This window comes from Leopardus geoffroyi, chromosome A2 (genome assembly GCF_018350155.1).
Source record: "Leopardus geoffroyi isolate Oge1 chromosome A2, O.geoffroyi_Oge1_pat1.0, whole genome shotgun sequence".
NCBI classification, from domain to species: Eukaryota; Metazoa; Chordata; class Mammalia; order Carnivora; family Felidae; genus Leopardus; species Leopardus geoffroyi.
The window spans coordinates 11,706,426-11,729,938 of NC_059331.1; the positions used below are offsets into that span (position 1 = coordinate 11,706,426).

Below are 23,513 nucleotides of genomic sequence, written 5' to 3' on the forward strand. Positions count from 1 at the left end.
CATGATCTCAAGGATCGTGGGTTCGAGCCCCATGTTGGGCTCTGCACTGACAGCGGGGAGCCCGCTTGGGATTCTCTCTCCTTCTTCCTCTGCCCGCCCCCCACCCCCCGCACACCCAAGAAATAAATAAACCAAAATTTTTTTTCATATTCCCAAAGTGATACATCTGATTTTTTTTTTGAAAGAAAACGCCAGTGGAGTGAGAGGCAGAGGGATGGGGAGAGAGAACCCACGTAGCTTGATGTCACTACCCTGGGACCATGACCTGAGGTGAAATCAAGAGTCAGATGCTCCTGGGGCGCCTGGGTGGTTCAGTCGGCCAAGCATCTGACTTCAGCTCAGGCCACCTTCTCACAGTTCATGAGTTTAAGCCCCACATTGGGCTCTGTGTTAATAGCACAGTGCCCGCACTTCAGATTCTTTGTTCCCCACCCCCGCCCTTCCCCTGCTTGTACTCTCTCTCTCTCTCTCTCAAAATAAATAAGTAAACTTAAAAAAATTAGTCCTAAAAAGAAAGAGTCAAAGGCTCAATTGACTGAGCCACCTAGGTGCCCCAAAATAATACGTCTTCCTAGAAGAAAACACCAAGAAGAAAACGTAAGAAATAAAAATCACTTTTATATCCATAATTCCAACAAGTCAACATAATCCCTTCATATTTTCTCACGTATACTTCCAGCTTGTATTCGTATGTAATGTTATGCAAGTAAAAATTATATTTACATCTAAAATGTGCGTTTAGGGGCGCCTGGGTGGCGCAGTCGGTTAAGCGTCCGACTTCAGCCAGGTCACGATCTTACGGTCCGTGAGTTCGAGCCCCGCGTCAGGCTCTGGGCTGATGGCTCGGAGCCTGGAGCCTGTTTCCGATTCTGTGTCTCCCTCTCTCTCTGCCCCTCCCCTGTTGATGCTCTGTCTCTCTCTGTCCCAAAAATAAAAATAAAAAAAACGTTGAAATAGAAAAAATTAAAAAAAAATAAAATAAAATGTGCGTTTACATTTACACGTCATCTTCTGTTTAAAACATGCTCTTTTATTGTCTAATAAGTGCATGACAAGATGGACAACATCATTAGACCTTAGGGAAATGCAAACCAATGCAAAGCTTCCATTAAAATTTTCCTTGTCAAGAAATTTTTGGTTATTCTAAGTCTTTTGCAATTTCATGTAAATTTTATAATCAGCTTACCTATTTCTACAAAAAGTCCTGCTGGGATTAGGGTCGTGATTTCTTCAAATCTATAAATCAATTTGCAGAGCCTGAATATCTTCACAAGGTGGAGTCTTTCAATCCATGAATATTGCTTCTCTCTCCATGAATTTGGGCCTTCTTGGGTTTCTTCCACAAGTGTTTTAAAATTTTCTTCATAGAAATCTGGAACACATTTTGTTAGATTTATACCTCAGTATTTCACTTTTTCTGGTGCATAATACTTTAAAATGGGTATATGAAAATATTGTTCCGATTGTTTATTGCTTCTATCCAGCAGATTTGGCATTCTTTTTCCGCAAAGGACCATATGGTAAACAGTTTAGGCTTTGCACATCCCATTCAGGATCTCCTCTTCCTCTTGCCCCTCTTCTCCTTTTACAATCGTCTTATTTTTGAGAGAGAGAGAGGGAGAGACAGAGACAGAGACAGAGACAGAGACAGAGACAGAGTGTGAGCGGGGGAGGGGCAGAGAGCGAGAGGGAGACATGGAATCTGAAGCAGGTTCCAGGCTCTGAGCTGTCAGCACAGAGCCTGATGCAGGGCTTGAACTCACAGACCGTGAGATCATGACCTGAGCCAAGTCGGACGTTTAACCGACTGAGCCACCCAGGTGCCCCCTACAGTCCTCTTAAAATATCAAAACACCTCTTAGCTTATAGACCATATGAAAACAGGCCACAGGCCAGATTGGTCCATGGACCATAGTTTTCTAATCCCTGGAATATAGAAATAGGATTTCTATGTTCTATATTCTAGGTAGAATATCTTCTGTATACATTTTTGTCTATTGATCATGTATCCTGAACTCTATTAGGTAATTCCCATTGGAACACAGAAAATGTTGTTGTTTCCTCAGTCTTAAAAAGTCCCTTCCCTTGACCCACTTTCCCACTAGTGAACCATTTCTTCCCCCCACCATGCAGCTAACTCCTCCAAAGAGCGAGCTATACTTGTGTTCAATGTCTCCTCTTGCACTACAAACAGGCGTTGAGTTTCTGCTAAGGACTGGGATGGTGAATTAATGAGAGAGGGAGGAGGAGAGGCGTGAAGCCCATCGATGCCCAGGACTCTGCTGCACCTGCGTGTATTGATTCTAAAGGACACGAGCCTGCTGTCACTCACTGCTGTGGGTGTCTTTCCTTTCTTGGGTGTGTGGGCGATGCCTACGCCTCTGGAAATTTTGGGGACAACAGGCTCTGGCCTGACCTCTGGTCTCCATTAATTCAACATGTGTGTGAGTGTGTCTGTGTCTAAGTGTATGTGTGACTGTGTGTGCGTTCGTGCTACTGTGTGTATGCATGTGCGAGGGTGTGTGTATGTGAGTGTATCCACGTAATTGGGTGCATGGATGGGAGCATGTGTAAATCTGTGTGCATGTGTGTTTGTGTGTGCACGGTGAGTGTGCGTGTGTAAGCGTGCAAGTGTGTGCACGCGTGGATGCACTGGTGTGTGTGTGTGTGTGTGTGTGTGTGTGTGTAAGGGTGTGACTGTGTGTATCTTGAAGTCGCTAAACCCTGTAATGGGCAGAGACCTTAAGTGGTTAAATAAGGGTGACTGGAAGACGGAGCTTTTTACAAAGCTATGGGCAGGGCCAAGGGAAACCGTGGAGGCTAGTGCAGCGTCCTGGGGCTAGCATCAGCTGAGAGCCGCCACCACTGCCAGGTTGATGGGGCCAAAGAGTAGCTATTTCTGGAATCCAGAGAGCTTAACTGTCACGGAGAGTGGAGGCAGCCTTCGGCAGAGAATGGACGCCATTTCTCTAATCTCCTCGGATTGCCTGCAGGTGCCCACCACTGACCCAACACCATATTCTCATTTGACCCCAAGAGGCTGTAGGGAGGTGGCCAAAGACTCCTGTGGTAGCCCAGTGTCTTGAGCTGGGTTGGTGTCCACTCCACATGTCTCCGCAGAGGGGGGTTCAACAGTTCCTCTGCACCAGGGTGGCTCCCTTGTCTGCTGGCTAAGCAGACATCAGAATGGGAGGGGGGCAAAATCCTGCCTGTTCCCTTGCACGCCCTTCTGGTTTTGTTTTTGTTTTTCTGTGACGTCCTTGGGGCCCCCCTCCGTGGCTTTTGCATGAGAAATAGCCTTTACCGGGGCGCCTGGGTGGCGCAGTCGGTTAAGCGTCCGACTTCAGCCAGGTCACGATCTCGCAGTCCGTGAGTTCGAGCCCCGCGTCGGGCTCTGGGCTGATGGCTCAGAGCCTGGAGCCTGTTTCCGATTCTGTGTCTCCCTCTCTCTCTGCCCCTCCCCCGTTCATGCTCTGTCTCTCTCTGTCCCAAAAATAAAAATAAACGTTGAAAAAAAAAGAAATAGCCTTTACCATCCAGGGATGATCTCTGTTGATGGCGACCCCCATTGCTGCAGTGGTGGGGGTGGTCTGACTACTTCCAGAGCTGGCACCACCCCTAAAGTCCTGTGCAGGGGAAGTTGATGCAGCTATTTGAGGGCCCCAGGACTTTCCTGAAGTTTCCCTTCAGCCTTCTTTTTCCAAAGCCAGCTTCTTTGCTCTCCTGGTCCTTATGCCAAGAAGCTGGAAACTCCAGCTTATGGGTCTGGCCCTTGACATGCTTTGGGGGCTGGCGGGGTTTCCTGATCTTTATTACGGCGACTGAAATGGAACAACCGTTTGCAGCTTGAGTGTTGGGCCACATTTCACCACCGTGGATCTCCCTACAGGGCTGGTTCCTGCTTCCCTCCCGGATGGATACTGACGGAAATTGCCTCTATTGTCTTTGCTTACCTCAGCATGTCTGAGGAAGGAAGGAGGAATGACAGAGTTTTCAAGCCATTTGACCACCTCACTGTGTGCCGGGTGTTTAGAGTCCTGCTGTGGCTTTAGGGGCAAAGAGCGATCGTTATTCACTGTTCACTCTTCCATGTCACTCAGGTTTCTGCTCAGAGGTCAACTCCACAGGGCAGCCCTCCCCGATTGCCTCCTTGGTCACTTGCTGGTTCTCATTCTGTTAATTTCCTTCATTACCACCCCGCCATCTGGCTTGGTCTTGTTTCCCATCGGCTTCTCCCATCAGACATGAGCACCACCATCCAGGGAACTTATCTGTTTTGTTCATCCTGGGTCTCGGGTTGAAGCACCATGTCTGGCATAGAGTCTCTGGTACAGTTTTTTGTTGTTGTTGAAGAACAAACTACCTGGGAGGTGTAAGTCCCCCTTTCCATCTTACTGAGGAGGGCATGAAGCGCGGAGAGGACAAGTGACTTGCCCAAGGTCCCACAGCCAGCGAGGAGCAGGGCTGGGATCCGAACTCTGTTGGGCTGAATCCGGAACCTGTTCCTTCCCAAAGGCCGAGGAAAGGAAAAGAGAGACTCCAGCCACCAGGCAGCCTCCATGCTTGGTGTAGAGGCACCCCAGGCTGACTCCTGGGAGAGGTGTCTTCATGGGGTCACAAAAGAAAAACTGCTCACCTGTTCTGTGCACCAACCATGGGCCCCTTCCCCCACTGTGACAATCCTTGTTTCCTCTGAAGTTTGTGTTTTCGTGATAAAAATTACAGCAGCACAGTGTGGGAGAGAGAAAGCGTGAAACGAGTAGCACGTGAGAAGGATCAAGACTCCACTTGTACTTTCTCCACTTCCACTGTGATCTGTGGATTCTTCTGGAATTTTCTCAGTGCATATGCAAACATGCACACACACAGATCCACACACATATTCAGAAGCTTTAGCCGTAGACGGGCTCATTACTCATATGCCAATTTTTTAGTTGAGGTATGATCGGCATATAACATTATATTAGTTTCAGGTGCACAGCATGACTCCACATGGGCATATATTGCAAAACGATCACCGCGAAAAGTCTAGTGAACACCCATCTCCACACGTAGCTATAGACTGTTCTTTGTCTCGTGATGAGAGCTTTTAAGACCTACTCTCTTTGCAATTTCAAATATACAATACACTGCTATTAAGTATGGTGACCAAGCTTTGCATTGCATCCCTAGGACTGATTTATTTTATAACTAGAAATTTGTACCTTTTGACCTCCTTCACCCATTGCACCCATTGCCTACACCCTTCTGGCCACCAGCGGTGTGTTCTCTATTTCTATGCATTCATTTTTTAAAGAACACATATAAGTGAGATCATATGGTACTTGTTTTTCTCTGTTTGGTTTATTTCACTTAGCATAATGCCCTCAAGGTCCATCCGTCCTCCCATGTTGTCACAAATGGAAACATTTCCTGCACATGTCACTTTGAAAGGTCCTTTCCCCTCTCTCCCTGATGGGGTCTGATAGAATGCTTGCATTGCCCTGTGAGGTTTTACCAAGCCCACTTTACAGACATGAAGACTGAGGCTCAGAGGGGTGATAGGCTGTGCCCAAAGCTGGTGACTCACAGAGTGACTGCCACCTCTGGTCTGACACACACTTGTCCACTTCCCGGCTCTGTGTGTGGATGGGGGTTGACGTCTGGAGGGGAGGTCAACCTCTACCTTTCTGAGTGTGGCTGGGGGCCATTGCATAAGCCAGGCTTGTGTCATTTGGCAGCTGAGACATTCCTTGTTGAATGAGAAACCACTGGGGACGCTCTGATCCTTCTCTGGCTCAGAGCAGAATGTCCACACCTGAGGCTTCCTGTCTCAAGAGTCAGGGGGAGCCCCGGTCCAGTAGACTCTGCCTTCTTGATCACTGGGGGTTGTGGGTTGGGGGATGGCGGTTGACCTCTGTGGGGGTCAACCTCTGCCTCTCTGTGTGTGGATGGGGGCCATTGCCCAGAGGCCCTGTGGGGTTTTAGTCCTAGGTATGGCTCATCAAAGTTCAACACCTACTTATAGCTTCAGTATGGGGCCGGATTTTGCCAGCTGCCTTGGCCTTGGTGAGTTGTGTGATCTTGCATGTGTGTGCTCTTAGCCCCCGTGTCAAAAGAACAACAAGCCACCTGCCTTTTTGTGCAGCATGGGTATCCCGCCCCACGCTTGCCCCTGGTGACTCTCCGTCTTCCTCCAGGTCTCTGCTCGCCCTGATGCCAGGCTGAAGGTGCGACACTCCCCCCGGCACGTCCCTTATCACGGTCTGTTATGTTCTTGATCATTTACTGGATCACCGCCCATCTCCCCACCGGATGCGAGGCCCTTGACAGTGGAGTCTGTGTTCACTGCTCATCCCCGGTGCCTAAAATTGTGTGCCCCGCACACAACAGATGGTCAGTAGACACGTGGTTGTGTGAACAACCCCTGGAGATGTAGATTTTTTTTCTCCTTACGTTATGACTGAAACAAAACAAGATAAAACTGGGAATCAGAGACGTGAAGCCTTTCCCCTCCCCACTTTCTCTGCAGAACCTGGACTCAGAGGTCTTAAAGCAACATTTCTTAAAGCTTGAAGGCATGTACACTTTTCCTGAGGATCTACTTAGACGCAGTTTGGAGTCAATATTTCTGGGCCGGGGTGCGAGATTCTGAATGTCCCGCAAGCTCTCAGGTGATGCCTACGGTGGAGGTCTGAGGACCACACTGAGTAACCGATCCTTAGAACTCATGGCTGCAAACCTTTCTTTCATCCCCAGATATTTAATGAGCACGTACTATGTTCTAGGCTCTGCTGCCGTCTGTGCTGTCATATTCACCTCATTAGCTGTGGGGCTGTAGCAAGTTGCCTCACCTGTCTCAATCTCTGGTTCCTCCTCTGTCAAAACGGGCTTGTTAATTGTGGGGCCGTTGGATAATTGCACCACAACAACAGCAGCGAGAACAGTGACTGGCATGTATTAAGCCCGCCCTTCTTCTGTCCTATGTGTTTTCCGTGCGTCGGCTTTTAAAATTATTCCTGCTATCTTAGGAGGTGGCGCTAGCGAAATGCCTATCTGCAGAGGGGAAGGAGCGTGGCTGAGTGGGTCAGGGCACCTAGTGGGAAGTGGGGGCTGCCCCGGTGCCCAGGCTGGCTCCACCGGCTGTGTGACTTGGGACAGCTGCACAATAGGGAGAAAAACGTGGTTAATGTATCTACAGGGCTTAAACGGGATCTTGGCTCATGTGGACAAAGGCCATTCCTGCTGTAGCTGCATGCCCATTCCTGGCACACAGTAGGTTCACAGTGAGCTGAGCCACTCTAGGCACTCGGTGCTCTTTCTCTTGTGTGTCCAGGATTCTGCCTGGATCATTGTTCTCTGACGTTTCCTCCTGGCCCGATACGGATGGGCCTGCCATCAGGGGAGGGCTGCCTCCACGGAGGGGGAGGAAATCTGGGGGTGGGGTGGGAAGAGGGTGCAACCCACCCCACGGAGGGCTTCAGGACCAGCCACCTGGACCCCCTGGCTGGAGGGCGAGGGAGGTTTGGGGTCTTCCCAGCACTCTGCCCGTGTCAGGACGACTCTTTGCCCGTCCCCTGCTCAGTAGCTTTGCCAAGCTTGGCCCGGGCTTGGGAGTGTGGCAGACCTGGGATCCTCCCAGCTCTGCCACTTGGGCCAGAGGCTTGCTTTCTCTGAGACTCTTCTGTTTGCTCCTCTGTTAAATAGGCATCTTTGGGCCTTCTGGCTCTTGGGCCAGAGTTTGCTCTTCTGTTAAATAGGCATCTTCCCTCCTATGGATATCATCACCTGGATCTCTCTCTCTCTCTGATTCCAGGGCACTGGCCCAGAGAGTTGGCAGGTGGCGGGGAGAGGGGGCAGAGATGTTGCATTATCTCATTGGCAGAACATCTGGTGCACAATAGGTGTACTTTACATAGAGTACCTGGCACACAGAAGGAGCATTTTATGCACAGTACCTGGCACTCAGTGGGCACGCTTAATGTCGAGCACCTGCCACACAGTAGTCAAGGTTTATGTAGAGTTCACAGCAAAGAGTCCATGGCACACAGTAGGCATGTTTTATGTAAAGTACTTTGCACATGGTATGCTTATTTTATGTAAAGCACCTGCCACACAGTAGGAGAGCTCTAAGAGGGCACCGGGCACACAGTAGGTATACTTTCCATGGAACACCCAACACACAGTAGGTGTTCTTTATGCAGAGCACCTATCACTTAGTAGGCATGCCTTATAGCGGGTACCCAGCCCATGTAGGCATGCTTTAGGTCAACACCTGGCATACGGTTGACAGGATTTGTGTCAAACAGAAGGGGCACACAGTGGGTGTACTTTATACGACATACCTGGCTGTGGTGGGCACACTTCACGTATCGTTCCCAACACACTGTAGGCATACTTTTTGGGGCACCCAGCACATAGCAGGCGCACTTTACAGACAGTCTTCTGCAAAGAGTAGGTTTACTTCATGTAGAACGCTGGCACAGGGCAGCACACACACTAGTTACGAGCTCTTTCTTGGCAACTTATCTTTTTGGGGGTCCCTGATCTTTCCTACCTTCCTGTGGAACCGTCTTCTGTCCCCCTCTCAGGCCCTCATCTGACATCCCATTTCCCAGGTAGCAAGACTGAGCCTAGAGAGGGCCGGCACAGCCTATGGTCACAGCCAGGAGGGGGCTGAACTGAGTGCAGGGTCTCCCAGCTCTGTCCTGGCCCCCCTCCCTCTCCTGCCTCCCAGCAGACTTACCCCCTTACCTCCAGGTGACTTCTTCCCACTGGGCCCTTTACCCCCTGAGTCTGATGCAAGTAACCCCCAGCCAGAAGGGCTTCTTTGTTCCTGCCCCCAGCGGTCCTGTGTCAGCCCAGGCCCTAGGCTGCTTGGAGACAGGGCTTGAACTCCTGCCAGATTGTGCAGCCTGGAGGCCCCAGGCTTCCTGATTCTGCGCTGGGAAATGGTGCATGCCTCTGACCTGCCTCATACGTGTAGAGGAGCCCCAGAGATGTTTTGGGACTAGGCTTGGCTGGACCCTGCCCCCATGGCACCTGAACTCTCACGTTCAAGCTTTTCCCTGCTGTGCCCTGCTGGCCTTGAAAGGGCAGGGGTGGCTGTTAGTTGGGGGCCAGGAGTCACCTTTGCCCATCTGTCAACAGATCCCCCACCCCCATGTGGGGGATGCTGAGTTCTGAGAACTCATTCCCATACTCTCTTTATAACACGGAAGTCCCTCTCCCCCACCTACTAGTTGGGCCACTGCCAGATGGGGAGGAGGTAAGCAGGCAGGCAGGGATTGGCTGGTTTAGCCTGGCCACTGCCAGTGTCCCCTAGGTCAGGCGCCAGGGACAAAGACTTTCCAAGAGGAGGGGAGAGGAGGCTGTGTGGATAAGCTGCTGTGGTCTGAAGGTACCTGGCTGGGGGTCTTGATCCTGGGTAGCAAAGGATGCTGCCCAAGGGTGGGGTGGCTCCAGAGAGCCGCTGGGAGCAGAGTGGCTACTGGTGGGTGGTTAGCTATCTCTCTGTGTCTCTGTCTTTCTTTTTCTCCCCCTCACTCACTCTGCCTCTCCCTCTGGAATTGTCTAGGTCCTCCTCCCCTCTCTGAATCACTGTTTGCCCAGTGCTGAGCACTCACCATGCCTACCCCTCTCTGTCCCTGCCCTTCCCATCCCTGTGTGGGGGAGGGGCTCTCCCTCTGTTCCTGAAGAGTCCAGAGAGCTCACCCTTGGGCCCATTTCCTCGGCCTCAGGAAAATCTGTCCCCTCTGCCTCCAGGATGCTGAGCCTGTCCTGGCTGGGACTCGGGCAGGTGGCAGCCTCCCCATGGCTGCTCCTGCTGCTGGTGGGGGTCTCCTGGCTCTTGGCCCGCGTCCTGGCCTGGAGCTACAGCTTCTATGACACGTGCTGCCGCCTCCGGTGTTTCCCGCAGCCCCCGAAGCGGAACTGGTTTTGGGGTCACCTCGGACTGGTGAGTGTGGGTGGCAGGACGGGCCTGGGGCATCAGGGTGGATGCACTTTCACAGGGGTGGGGAACAGGGACCTGGGGTGGGGCTGGGGTCTGGGACAGCAGAGAAGGAGGAAGGCTAGGGAGCCGTTCTGTAATCACTCATTCATCCCAGGCCATTTCCACATCTTCATCTTCACACCCCTAGCCTGTTTGGGATCCATTTCCTGCCTCCCTTCCCCACATTAATGCCCCTCTGAAGGGCTCCCAGGGCGGGCTGCACAGAGCAGGGTCCCTTGGCCTTCCCAGTGTCCATGGCTACCCCAGAGACCTTCTCAGGGGCGCTGTCCAGGGTCTGCTCCCTACCTGGCCCATTCCCTTGTGTCTGCTCACTTACCTACAGGAATTACCTGTGACCTCCCCACCTTGACTCACAGGGGCCTAGCTCTCCACCCACACCCCTCCCCAAGAAAGCTTCCTCTCAGTCTACACTTCCCTGCTGAGATGTCCCAATGGGCCCATTGCCCAACCGGAATAAAGTTAACCACTGACTTCCCCTTACAGAAGCTTTCTTTGACTCCCCACCTGCACGGACCTTTGACTTGGGTCTGCTCATAAGTAAAGAATTAATTGTCCAGTTTCTTATTTTCCACCTCTTTACCTGGATAGTTGCTCTGGGGATCAGATGCTACATTGTCCAGCCCAGGGGCTGGCATAGAGTAGGCACTCAGGTAAGTGTTTGAAGACATAGGTGGTGAGCTTGCCATTACCTGCCATGTTCAAGGTCAAAGGGATGAGCGGCTAGCCCTTCCCATCCCCAGACAGGCTGAGGGAGGAGCACAGCTCTCCTTAACTGCCCAGCATGAGGACCACAGCTGGGGGAAGGACTTCCTGCTATTTTACTGCTCATTATGGCCGAGTTTGGAATGAGGGCATTCCAAGCTCATTGTGAAGTTTGCCTGAGATGCTGGGTCTGGGAATGTTCTTGACAAACCCTGGGGGCAGCAGGAATGTTATGAAGTTACCGTTTCCACTCCCTGTTCCAGGGCTTGGCCATGGAGGCTGGTCTTGGTCACTCTTCCCTCCTCCAGTCCCACTTGCTGTGTGACCTCAGCTGAGTCACTCTCCCTCTCTGGGCCAATCTCCTCAAATGCCTCAGGGTTCTTAGGGAGCAGGGAACAGTCCCAAAAGTGAAAATGACTTGTATTCACCTGTCTGGAGCACCTGGAAGTATTTGTCAGGCCGGGATGGGGCTTCCCGTGGGACTGGAGAGGATGCCTCACTGGGAGGCAAGGCCCCCTCCTTCTCCTTTTGGGGGACGCGGCCTGGGTTTCTTCATTTGTAAAAGGCACGGCTGATGGGGAGTCCATAGGTTCAGGGGATAGGTTCATAGATAGTCCATAGGTTCATAGGTAGAGGTAGATAGACAGATACAGACAGACAGACACACAGACGGGATGCACCATGCAAGCTGGTGGGCAGAAGAGGATGTAGGTGGGAGTTGCCCTCCTGACTGATGGGCAGAGCTCACACCTGTGTCCTGGGGTCTGTCAGAGCTGGAAAGTCTGCATACCTTCACCCTCTGAGGGGCGGGAGGGGGGGGCCGTGTGGACTGGCCAGGACATGAGAGGACATGGGAACGAGCCCCAGTACAAAACGTGAGGCCACACTGCTGTTCCCGTGGACACCTCCCTGAGATTGGAACGACTCCCAGGAGAAGAAAGATCTGACTTCTCACGCCAAGGTCGGCCTCTCTGGGGGCAGGGAGCATGTCTTCTCCCTGTGTCCTGGGAGGGACCCTTGGGACATGGAGAGTCTTCCGGGATCCCTCTGCCCCCAAGGGAAGGAGCAGGAGGAAACAGAGATCCCCTCCATCTATGCAGAGTCTGGACACACTGACCCCTGCAGAGGTTGCAGGGGAACTTGCCGTGGCTCCTTCTGTGGAGGTGATGGCCCCTGTCTTGCTTGTAGGTCCACCCCACAGAGCAGGGCTTGAGGGTCTTAATTCAGCTGGTGGCCGCCTACTCGAAGGGGTTTGTGACGTGGCTGGGCCCCACCATGCCCCTTATCACTTTGTGCCACCCTGACATGATCCGGACTATCACCAATGCCTCAGGTACTCATGCAGAGCTTGTGGTGATGGGCTGTGACACAACCCACGGCTGTCAGCCCCTCTTTCTCGAAGCTTCACGCAACACCAGCAGGTCACTGGCCTCACTTCCCCCTTCTCTCTCAGCCACCTTCCTCTTCCCTTCTTGTGTTTGTCAATCCCCATCTCACTGTCTCCTTCTTCCACTGCTGTCTAATCCCCCACCCCAACCCTGGTGTCCTGGGCACCGCTGGGACCCCAAGAGCCCTCAATCCAAGGCTCAGTCCTGGAGGAACCCTCAATCTTGAGGAGATGGGTTGACAGAGAGGTCCTTGACCTGGTGAGGTAAGGAATTGGCCAGAGGGACATGGCTGTGTCATCCCACAGACGAATCAAGGCCTCTGCTGGGGCAGGCTGGAAGACTTCCTAGAGGAGGAATTATTGGAACTGGGTATGGAATGACAAGCAGAAGTTTTTTTATTTTTTTTATTTTTTATTTTTTTTTCAACGTTTATTTATTTTTTTTTGCGACAGAGAGAGACAGAGCATGAACGGGGGAGGGGCAGAGAGAGAGGGAGACACAGAATTGGAAACAGGCTCCAGGCTCTGAGCCATCAGCCCAGAGCCCGACGCGGGGCTCGAACTCACGGACCGCGAGATCGTGACCTGGCTGAAGTCGGACGCTTAACCGACTGCGCCACCCAGGCACCCCTAAGCAGAAGTTTTTTTAAAGCAGAGGGCAGAGTGGTGCGATGGACATCGATAGCATCTGAGGTCCCCTGCCAGGCCTGGCCTCAGTCCCACCCATCCCCATCCCCAGAGAAACAAGTGTTGGCAGAGTACCTCGCTGCTTTTTCTGTGACACCCACCTCTGGTGGGTTGGTTCCTTCCACCCTATTCTACAATCTTGTCTGCTCCAAGTTCATTGCTCTTCTGCTTGAGGGCCCAGGAATCTCCTTGATGGGACTCTACCCCAGCCTAGCTCCCTTCACTTGCTTCTGTTTCTTCTACTTCCAGACAGGCCAGGCTGAGCAGGGGAATAAGCAGCATCCAACAGAAACCTTAGCGTTAACGCCCAAATTCTGGGTGACTCGACTCTGGGAAGGCACCCAGCTCTCTCTGGCTGCCAAGGTGTTTTTCAGTTGTGAGAGGTGAAAACTCAACCCTATGTGGTCTAATCAAAGAAAGGAAATCTATTTACAGTGAAGTCCAGGGAGCATTGTCTTCAGGCATGGCTGGATCCAGGTCTCAAATAACATCATCAAGAATCTGTCTTCATTGTTTCGGTTCTGTTTTCCTCTGTGATGGCTTCACTTTCATTCTGGTAAAGAAACTCAACCCCCATGGGAAAGCGAGCTTATTCCCAACAGTTCCAGGGGAAAAGTTGCAAAACTCCCTTTAGTTTTCTTGGACTGCATCCCAAGGTCAGTTTCTCATTTAATCACTGTGGCTCTGATTACCCAGTCTTGGCAAGTGTAGGTTCTCAGAGCTATTGTTTTGGGGCTCAAAGCAGTTTGATGGCTAAGAACTCAGGTCCTGGAATTCTGATGGACTTGGGCTCAGATCTCAGGCAGGCCACTTACCATCTGGGAGACTGAGGGCAAATGACTTCATCATTCAGAGTCTCAGTTTTCTTATATGGAAAAGGAGGAGAGAGGAGAAGCCAGGTGAATGTGGTGTTTGGGATCCAAATGGGGGAAAGGCCCTTTTTGTTCCTGTAACCAAAGAGCCCCAATTGTTGTACCAATGGTCTGGGGAAGGATTCCAGGAGGAGACTGAGCTGCTGGAAAGGATGCACAGGGCTCAGGTCTGGGTCTTTGCTCTGCAGGGTCCTTCCATCTGGCCATCTAGAAAGACTGTGAATGGGGTCCTTTTTGTTTCTCTTCAGATTCAGAGCTCAGAGGAAGGTCTTCTGTACACACAAAACCTGGCGAGCACCTATGGGGATGTGTGCTGCTGGTGGGTGGGTCCCTGGCATGCAGTCATCCGAATCTTCCACCCCTCCTGCATCAAGCCTGTGCTCTTTGCTCCAGGTAGACACCCCACGGCCACGGCTTGCTCACTGCTGAAGTCTCTGTGCTGCCGACAGATGCAGCTGTGGGGATGCCACTGCCTCTGTCTTGCCTGGACCCCCACATGCCAGATCTCTGGTCACGTCTGCTCACACCTAGGGTGTGATTGTGCGATGTCTGCTGTATGGCCAGGTCTGGTCACGTTTATGTTTCCACCTGTGTTCTGGTTATGGCCGATATACTTTATACCTGGTTATACCTGGCATATGGTACATGGTAACCATAAAGATGGCCTTAGTCATGTCTGGGGCTCACCTGTGGCCAAGGATATTCAAGGCATGTGGGAAGTCTGTCTGTTTTGTTTTGTTTTGTTTTTGTTTTTTTTTTTTTTTTTTTTTTTGTCTGGGATGCTATTTGAGATTGTCTGGTTCTCCTGTGGGTCGTGTCTGGACCATGTTTGGAGTTTGTCTGAGGTCTGGAACCTTGAGTCCTTCTGAGAAATGCTGAGGCCTTATGTGAGCCTTGTCTAGGGCAGGTCTTAGGATATGGCTGGGTCATACCTGGTCCATGCCTGGGACATTAGTGGGATCATATTTAAGTCCTGCCTGGGACCATCTGTGAGACAGACTGAGGTCGTGTCAGATTGTCTCTGGGTCCATGTCAGAGGATGCTGCATCAGGTCAGTGTGTGTTATACATGTTGTTTCATGCCAGGGCATGTTAACATGTGTTGGGGCCATGTCAGGAGATGTCAGAGAGTTCTGGGACAGATGCGATGTCCTAGGTCCCTGTAAAGGCATTTTGTAGAGTGCTGATTTGTGCTCAGGTGTTTCGAACATGTTGGATTGGCGCAACATGTGTTGTGCCACATTTTAGAGAGCATCTAAGTACATAGGGGTGTGTCCATAGGCTCTGCCTTTGCTCTGCTCTGTGCTGCAGCCTGGTATGGTGCCCCCTCACCTCCCCACTCTGTTTCCTCCGCTCTTGTCCCCATTCCTGCTAAGCTGGTCTTGGAGGGAGTATGAATTCCCCTGGCTGGGCCCTCCACTCCCCCAACCCGAACCCCTCCCCTCCCCCTCCCCATGACCCCTGATGGTCCTCATTCGTGTCAGCTGCCATTGCACCCAAGGACATGGTCTTCTACAGCTTCTTGAAGCCCTGGCTGGGTGAGTAACTGTGGGTGAAGGGGACTGGGGACAACCTTGGGGACCCAGGGGGAGGCAGTGCCTTTGCCCACTTCTTGCGGCTGCCTCTACTAGGGGATGGGCTCCTGCTGAGTGCTGGTGACAAATGGAGCAGCCATCGCCGCATGCTGACACCCGCCTTCCACTTCAACATCCTGAAGCACTATGTGAAGATTTTCAATGACAGTGTAAATGTCATGCATGTGAGTCTTTTGAACCCAGGGTCCCAGCTGAAGTCTTGGGGGCGATGGATGCTCTGAGATATGTTGTCTGGAATTCTGGCTCTCCTAGACAGCTTTGGGGCCATTGCTCTTCCTCTCTGAGCCTCAATTTTCTCAGCTATATAATGGGAATAATGGTCCCCACTTTGCAGGGTAGTCAAGATAATGTAATGTAGTCATGTCCCTGGCACATAGCAGGTGCTCAGAAGGTGTTAATTTCAATGTTTCCCTTACAAAGAAGACTTCGAGCCTGAGACCCATTTGGTTATCCATGAAGGTTGCATAGTAGTTATGCTGAATTAACGAACCACTTCAAAACTCATTGGTCTAAAACAATAAGGGTTTATTATTGCTAACCTGTCTGTGAGTCAGTTGGTCTTCTGGACATGGATGGGATCACATGTGCCTGTGATCAGCTCTGGGTCAGGTATGTACTTTGCAGATCTGGGCTCAGCCCTCTTACATGTTCGAGGAGTGGCTGGCTGCAGGCTGATCTAGGGTGGTCTCAGCTTGGACAACTGAACTTTCTTTAATGTGATTCTCTCCCTCCAGAAGGCACCTCAGGCTTGTTCCCATGGCTGAGGCAGGGTTCCAGGAGACTGAGAGGAGGCTTCAATGCCTCTTGAGATCTAGGTTTAAGATGATCACCTTGTCATTTTTGCTATGATCGACTGGCCAAAGCAAGTCAAAAGGCCATTATAGAATCAAAAGGTGGTGAGAGAGCATCCACCTTTTAATGGGAGTTGCTGAAAAATCACATTGAAAAGGTGTGGATATAAGGAAGTGAAGAATTGGAGGTGAGGGTTTTGTGAAGGGCCTGGGATTATTTTCACACTTGCAAGCTAAGGAGTGAGATTGTTATGGTTTTGTGGATTGTGCCAGAAGACATGAGACTCCTGTGTCAGAGACAAAGAACAATTTATTACTCATAGCACAGCAAGCACACGTACTTCTTGGTTTGCATTCTTTCTCTAAGTCACCAAATCCTGTAAGGATAACATAGGTGGGCTTCAATGCTTATGCAGTATGTTGCATTACAGGAGAGGCATACCAGGTTCAGGGACTCTATGACTTCTGGTAATTAAAAGCAAGCCTGACATTTGTGTGGGGGAAATATTACCTTATTCCTTAAGCGTGTTTGCTGAAAATGCAACTCTGAGAAATGCCTAAGTAAAGAATATCAGAGCCTTGCCTTTTTTGGGCATACCCAGCAAAAAGGTGGAGGGGTGCTCGGGGCCCATGAATCGCCTCTTTCAACATAGGGGAATTTTTCTTAATTTATGACAATTAAGATGATGAAAGCTAACATTTCTCAAGCACTTACTATACGCCAGAATCTATGTGCACATTCCATGATATATATTGTCTAATTTGATTTTCACAACCATATGAGGTAAAGATGATTATTATTACCTCATTACAGGTGGTGAAAATAGGTTCAGAGAAGTTAGGGAGCTTGCCTGCATTCACACAGCTAGCAAGTGAGCTAATGAGTGGAGCTGGGATTCCAACCTGGTTTGTCTGACAAAAGAACAAGTCATATTAGCTGTTAGTGAAGCTTTGACAGGTGGAGCCCAGAGGGCAGCAGTGAGTTGACCAAGGGCACACAGGGGGGTGTAGGAGGCAGAGTCAGGATTTGAACTCAGGTCTTCTGACTCTCAGCCATGAGGTCTTAATAGTAAGAGTTTGTACTCCCACCCAATCTTGGTCCTCCCTGGGGATGGGTGCCTGGGGTGGAGGATGAGGAGCCTGGGTCTGGTGGATCCCCTCTTGGTGGTTGGTGTTGGAGAGGGGTTCAGAGGAGGCAGGTCCCAGCCCCAGCTCTACCTCCTTCTCTGCCCAGGCCAAGTGGAAACGCCTGGTCTCAGAGGGCAGCACCCGTCTGGACATGTTTGAGCACATCAGCCTCATGACCCTGGACAGTCTGCAGAAATGTGTCTTCAGTTTTGACAGCAATTGCCAGGAGTGAGTGCTTGCTCAGGACCTGGGAACATGAACTGTAGATCCAAGGGAGTAGATGGGGAGGGGAGGGATGACCAGGGCAATCAGAAGGGACTTCCTGGAGGAGACGTACCAGAGTTGGACAAAGAAGGACAAGGAAGGGAAAGAGAAAGAGTGATCCTTTCAGGTAAGCAGAAATGTTTGACAAAGGCCAAGGGACTAGGATGAGTAAAGCATGTGCCACAGTAAGGAGCCACCTTGGGAATGAGATTGGAAGGGTTGGCAGGAGCTATATCTTAAGGACATTCAAAAGCCAGGCAAAAGGGTATGAACTTTATCTGAGGTTTGAGCAGGTGAGGGTCATGGGCAAAGCTGTTCTTGGACATCTGAGTCTGGAGAAGACCAACTGATGTGTGGACAATGGATGGTGTGAAATTGGATGCAAGATTAGAGAGGGGATTGGGTCCATTGACCAAATGGGAGAAGATGAAGTCTGAGCTGTATGGAGAGAGAGGAGAGAAGCATAATGTGTCAGCTGGGTTCTAGGTTCATGGAGGCAGCTCACAGAAATGGGAATCAGGGAGAGAAGAAAGTCTGGAGAGTCACGTGTCCTGGATCATCCTCACCATGTATCTGTGGGGCCATCTGTTCCTGGATACTCAGTTTTCTGATGGGCCATATCTCCCAGCTGCTGGTAGCAGGCATTTTCTCAGCCTTCAGGTGAGCTAAGTTGTTACTTTCCTTCATGCCCTCATCTTGCAGGAAGCCTAGTGAATATATTGCTGCCATCTTAGAGCTCAGTGCCCTTGTGGCAAAACGGCACCAGCAGATCTTCGTGCACATGGACTTCCTGTACTACCTCACTCCAGATGGGCAACGCTTCCGCAGAGCCTGCCGCCTGGTGCACAACTTCACAGATGCTGTCATCCAGGAACGGCGCCGCACTCTCCCCGATGAGGGTGTTGATGACTTCCTCAAGGCCAAGGCTAAGGCCAAGACTTTGGACTTCATTGATGTGCTCCTGCTGACCAAGGTGGGTTTCTCTGGGATCTGGATTCAAGAGGTAGAACGGACCTTGATTTCAGATTTCAAATTGAAGACTTAGACTTGATCCAGAGGGCACTGGGGAGTCATGGGTGGTGTTTGAGGAAGGGAGGGATGGATTAGGGATGTGTTTTAGAGATGAATTTATGGAATGTAACCTGCAGGGGACTGCTAAATCTGCAACTGTGAAGGGCCTGAGATTTTACTCTACTTAATAAGGTAGTCGTGCGTGTGTGTGTGTGTGTGTGTGTGTGTGCGTGTGTGTGTGTGTGTGCGTGTGTATTTATTTATTTGTATATTAGAATACAGAGAAGCCCATTTGTTACTCACAGAAATAAGGGTGGCCATAGTAGAATTGTAGCCATGGTTCCTCATTCTAAAATTCTTCTGAGAGCTACATGATGCTTTTATCTGTACATGCAACCAACCATGCTTCCATCGTAGGAGAGGTACCTCTACATTATGAATCTTGGAACTTATATAGGACTGCTGATACATCTGCCCCTTCTTCTTCTTCTCTTCCTCCTCTGCCTATGTCTTGTCCTCCTCCCCTCCCCTTCCCCCTCCTCCTCCCTTCCCCCCTCCTCCTTTTCTTTCTCCTTCTTTCTCTTTCTTTCCTTCTCCTTCTCCTTCTGTGTGTGTGAGAAAGAGAGAGAGAAGTAGAGAAAAGTGTTTTGGAGTATAAACCAATTGTCTTCACCGAGAAGGCAAAGTCTACAGGTTCTGTTGGCTTATCACCAGGGGAGATAAGGAATCTCTGGATTGACTATCCTAGAATGAGAGCAAATGGCTCCGGAGTAATACTCATTTCCAACTTCCAAGGGAAGTTGTCATTCAGTCTCCTGTAATCCAGGTGGCCAGTAACTTCTTTCCAGTAAGTCCTCACCATGTAGAAACATGAAGATATTCATGGATCACTGATCCCTCTCACCAGGGACAAAACAAGAAGCAAAGAGTCTACGGAGGAGAAGGCCTGTGGGGTGGGGCCTCTGGTAATAGTTTCTGGATGGATAATGGAGCTTCAGAGATTGTCTCAAGTTAGGCTTATGAGCTCTCAGAGTGGATATGATTTGCTGTGTGTGCAGGCGGGTGGGGTGGAGTGGTCTTATACTCTCTCCAGGACAAAGATGGAAAACAATTGTCAGATGAGGATATCCGAGCTGAAGCTGATACCTTCATGTTTGGGGGTAAGCATCCCAGTGTGGGACTGCAGGGGGTAGGAGTCTGTCCAATCCCAGGGACTTGGCAGGTGGGCCCTGGACCACCCCATCCCACCCCATCTTCCCCATCCTCCCTGAGGGCCCTAACGAAGGGCGCTGTCCGCCCTCTGGTGCTGAACAAGCCCAGAGACCCAAGCCTGTCTGGCTGCCTCTCAGGCCATGACACCACGGCCAGTGGTCTCTCCTGGGTCCTGTACAACCTTGCGAAGCACCCAGAGTATCAGGAGCGCTGTCGGCAGGAGGTGCAAGAGCTCCTGAGGGACCGTGAGCCTAAAGAGATTGAATGGTGAGTGCAGGTCCTCATGTCCTGTTCTGGAACCCCTCTCATTGGCTCTGCTCCCCTGCTGGGGAAGGAGAAAGAACTTTTTGTTGATTGTGTCATTGTTGCTTAGAGAGACTAGGAGCAGAATCCAGAGGCAGGGGTCTGGTACCTAGCCTGGAGAGCAGGGGAAAGTGACAGAAAGATCTGGGCTGCTAAGAGAATTATTGACAATTATGAAGGCAGATGATACCACTTAGCACATATTCTGTAAGTGAACTTCCACCTCACTCCCTTACTTTTCTCTCCTAAATCACACTCTCTCCACCCCCCCAAATATCTTCACTCCCTGAATGTTTGCTTGTCTCTTGCCTCCTAACTCCTTCAATACTGTTCAGCCCAGGATCCATGGGGGACACCTAGGGATTGAAATCATTCAATTCTTGTGCAGGAACACCTTCATTCATCCTGTCCCCATTCAGAGAACACTGCCGCACTGCCTTTCTGTCCCCAGTTGTGTGCCATCTCCAATTCTACCAGCCCATTCTGTGTCCTGGAGGTCCAGCCTGGTGGGGGAATAGACTCAGATCAGGACACCCTGGGTCCACCCCCTGGGCAGGGCTAGGATGGAGAGTAAGAGAGGCAAGGATAAGAGTAGAGAGAGTGCCTCAGCTGAGACCCTGAGTGATGATCAGTAGGTGTTTGGGTACAGTTGGGGTGCAGTTAATTCAAGAGGACAGGGTGGACAAAAGGGAAGAGGAGGGGAGGAATGGAAGAGGGAGAGGGAGAAGAGAGAGGGAAGGAGGGAGACAGGGAGAGGGAGAGAGAGAGAGAGAGAGAGAGAGAGAGAGAAACTTAAGTAGGCTCCATGCTTACTGGAGAGCCCGACATAGGACTCCATCACTTGAACCTTGAGATCATGACCTGAAATGAAATCAGACACTCAACAAACTGAACCACCCAGGCACCCCCCAGGAAGATCTTTCTAGGGCTAGTGTGGGAAACATACTGGAGAGGACAAGCTGTTGCATGGGGACCAGGAAAAGGATTCAGAGGCCTGGGACAGGCCAGGGTCTGGGGGATGTTGAAGAGGCATTGGACTGGACAGGCATTTTTTACGTAATATTTTCCACTCCAAGCCTTTGCTCAGCACAGCAGTCCTGTGAGGTAGGGAAATATTTTTAAGCTTTTTCAACAAGACTTCAAACAAAATTATACACTTGGTAAAAAAAAAAAAGACTATATAAAACAGAGTTTAGAGTAGAAATGAACTTTTAAAAAAATCCTTGCCCTAGGAGGAACTCTTGTCAGTGATTTTCTGTGTATCCTTCCAGAAGACATCTATCTTTATACCCACATTTATATGAAAACTATCTCCTCTCCCCTTCCAAGTGGGAATTAAGGTCTACACATTAACAACATATCCTTGAGATCTCTTCCTTTTCCCAGAATATGAGTTTTTGAAAAATAGTTTTGAATTACAAAAGCAATGATGAGAACAAGTTCTTGTTCTGAGACGTTACAAAGGAGACTATGGTTATCATTAACATCCTCCCCTGCCAACTTAATCCCCTTTCTGTCTCCTGAGGGGTTTTTAAACTTTTAGACTCATTGATTTGCTATGTCTCTTTCCATAATTATCTATCTATCTATCTATCTATCTATTATCTATCAATAACTATCTATCATCTATCTATGTATCATCCATCTATCTATCATCTATATCATCTATCTATCATCTATCTATCATCTATCTATCATCCATTATCTATCGATCTATCTATCATCTACCTAGCTATAATCTATTATCTATCATTATCTATCATCTATTATCCATCATCTATCTATCACCTATATCACCTATCTATCACCTATCTATCATCTATCATCTATATAATCTTTTTGTCCATTAACACATTTTGCATTTCCATATACATACTGTTTGTAACTTGTTCCATTCACTCAAAAGTGTGTCTTATAGCTCCTTCTCTCTGTGTACTGCAAAGCTTTCAGTGGTTTACTTGGTTCACCCCTTTGTTAAGGACACTTATGTTAGTATTCTCAATTAGAGTAGACATTGCTGAATTGCTTTCCAGAGTCTCTGTTCTGATTTTCCTTTCATCCTACAGTGTGTGATAGGACTTGTGAACCACATTCCCCGCATTCATCCATTCATTCATTCAGTGATAGAGATGGAAAGTTCAAGCAGAGGAGGGGCAGAGAAAGAATCCCAAGCAGAGCCCAATGCAGAGCCAATGCCCATTGCCCATGCAGAGCCCAATGTGGGACTTTGACCCATGAATTGTGAGATCATGCCCTGAGCTGAGACCAAGAGTTGGAGGCTTAACTGACTGAGCCACTTAGGTGTCCCCCATATTCCTCCTTTAAAAATTAAAAACAATTTTTTATTTGTGTGAGAGAGGGCACGCAAGCAGGAAAGAGGAGTAAGGAAGGGGGTGAGAGAGAGAATCTCAAGCAGGCTCCATGCTCAGCACAGAGCCCAATGCTTGATCCCACAAGCTTAGGATCATGACCTGAGCTGAAATCAAGAGTTGGACGCTCAACCAACTGAACCACCCAGGTGCCCCCTACTTCCTCCTGTTTTGATTGCTGTGTGATATTCTAACATATGGCTGTACTATAATTTCTCTTAACATCTCCCATTGATGGATATTTGGATTGTTTCTACTTTTTTACTAAAACAAACAAGTCAGCATCTGTGAACACTGGGCCACGCTTACACATGTAAAGGTCTCTCCACTGCAAATTTCCAGAAGGACAATTGCTGAGTCAAAGACAGTTTCAGTTTTTGTCATTTTAATAGCTATTTCAGATCTGTTCCTATCAGCTGAATTTGATGTTACCACCTTTCCCATACCTATAGAATTACTGTATTGAATTTTAAATCTTTGCCAGTTTTTCATATTTCCTCTTTTAATGAATATTTATTTAAATAAGGGGTTGAACATCTTTTGCACACTTTGGGGGCTACTCCCAACATTTAAAAAAATTTTTTTCAACGTTTATTTATTTTTTGGGACAGAGAGAGACAGAGCATGAACGGGGGAGGGGCAGAGAGAGAGGGAGACACAGAATCGGAAACAGGCTCCAGGCTCTGAGCCATCAGCCCAGAGCCTGACGCGGGGCTCGAACTCACGGACCGCGAGATCGTGACCTGGCTGAAGTCGGACGCCTAACCGACTGCACCACGCAGGCGCCCCATACTCCCAACATTTTAAATACTGAGGTATCATTTATATACATCATATTAGTTTCAGGTGTACAAAAAGTGAGTTGATATTTGTATATATTACAAAATGATCACCACAACTAGTTTGCTGACATTTGTCACCATACATAATTATAGAATTTTTTTTCTTGTGATGAGAACTTTTAAGATTTACTCTCTTAGCGACTTCCAAATATGCAATACAGCAGTATTAACCACAGTATTATTAGTTATAGTCAACTATAGCCAATACAGTATTATTAACTAAAATACAGTAACTATGTAATGCTGTACATTACATCCCTATGACTTAATTATTTTATAACCGAAAGTTATCCTTCACCCATTTGCTTACCTACACCCCCACCCCCACCCCTCACAACAACCAACCTATTCTCTGTA

The 23,513-nt window shown here is 49.5% G+C and overlaps 1 protein-coding gene and 1 long non-coding RNA gene across 6 annotated transcripts in view; one reads left to right on the forward strand and one right to left on the reverse strand.

Moving 5' to 3' along the window:
• The window catches only part of LOC123605458 (cytochrome P450 4F3), a 75,101-nt gene that overhangs the window by 46,410 nt on the left and 5,178 nt on the right, over nucleotides 1–23,513 (forward strand). The window contains exons 1-9 of one of the 5 annotated variants that reach the window (XM_045492362.1): nucleotides 9,245–9,379; nucleotides 9,745–9,937; nucleotides 11,885–12,029; nucleotides 15,126–15,179; nucleotides 15,273–15,400; nucleotides 17,262–17,383; nucleotides 18,122–18,392; nucleotides 19,524–19,590; nucleotides 19,780–19,909. In XM_045492362.1, coding sequence (XP_045348318.1) covers nucleotides 9,746–9,937; nucleotides 11,885–12,029; nucleotides 15,126–15,179; nucleotides 15,273–15,400; nucleotides 17,262–17,383; nucleotides 18,122–18,392; nucleotides 19,524–19,590; nucleotides 19,780–19,909 — 1,109 coding nt within the window. In that variant the 5' untranslated portion in view covers nucleotides 9,245–9,379; nucleotide 9,745. Of the gene's footprint in view, nucleotides 1–9,244; nucleotides 9,473–9,744; nucleotides 9,938–11,884; nucleotides 12,030–13,890; nucleotides 14,036–15,125; nucleotides 15,180–15,272; nucleotides 15,401–17,261; nucleotides 17,384–18,121; nucleotides 18,393–19,523; nucleotides 19,591–19,779; nucleotides 19,910–23,513 lie in introns of those variants that run through there. The other 4 variants (XR_006715772.1, XM_045492361.1, XM_045492360.1 and 1 more) reach the window with 4 other exon arrangements.
• Nucleotides 20,686–22,464, reverse strand: LOC123605462. Its single transcript, XR_006715773.1, has 2 exons — nucleotides 22,417–22,464; nucleotides 20,686–20,806 (listed from the first exon to the last, which is right to left on the reverse strand). It is a non-coding gene; the product is annotated as an uncharacterized LOC123605462 (long non-coding RNA).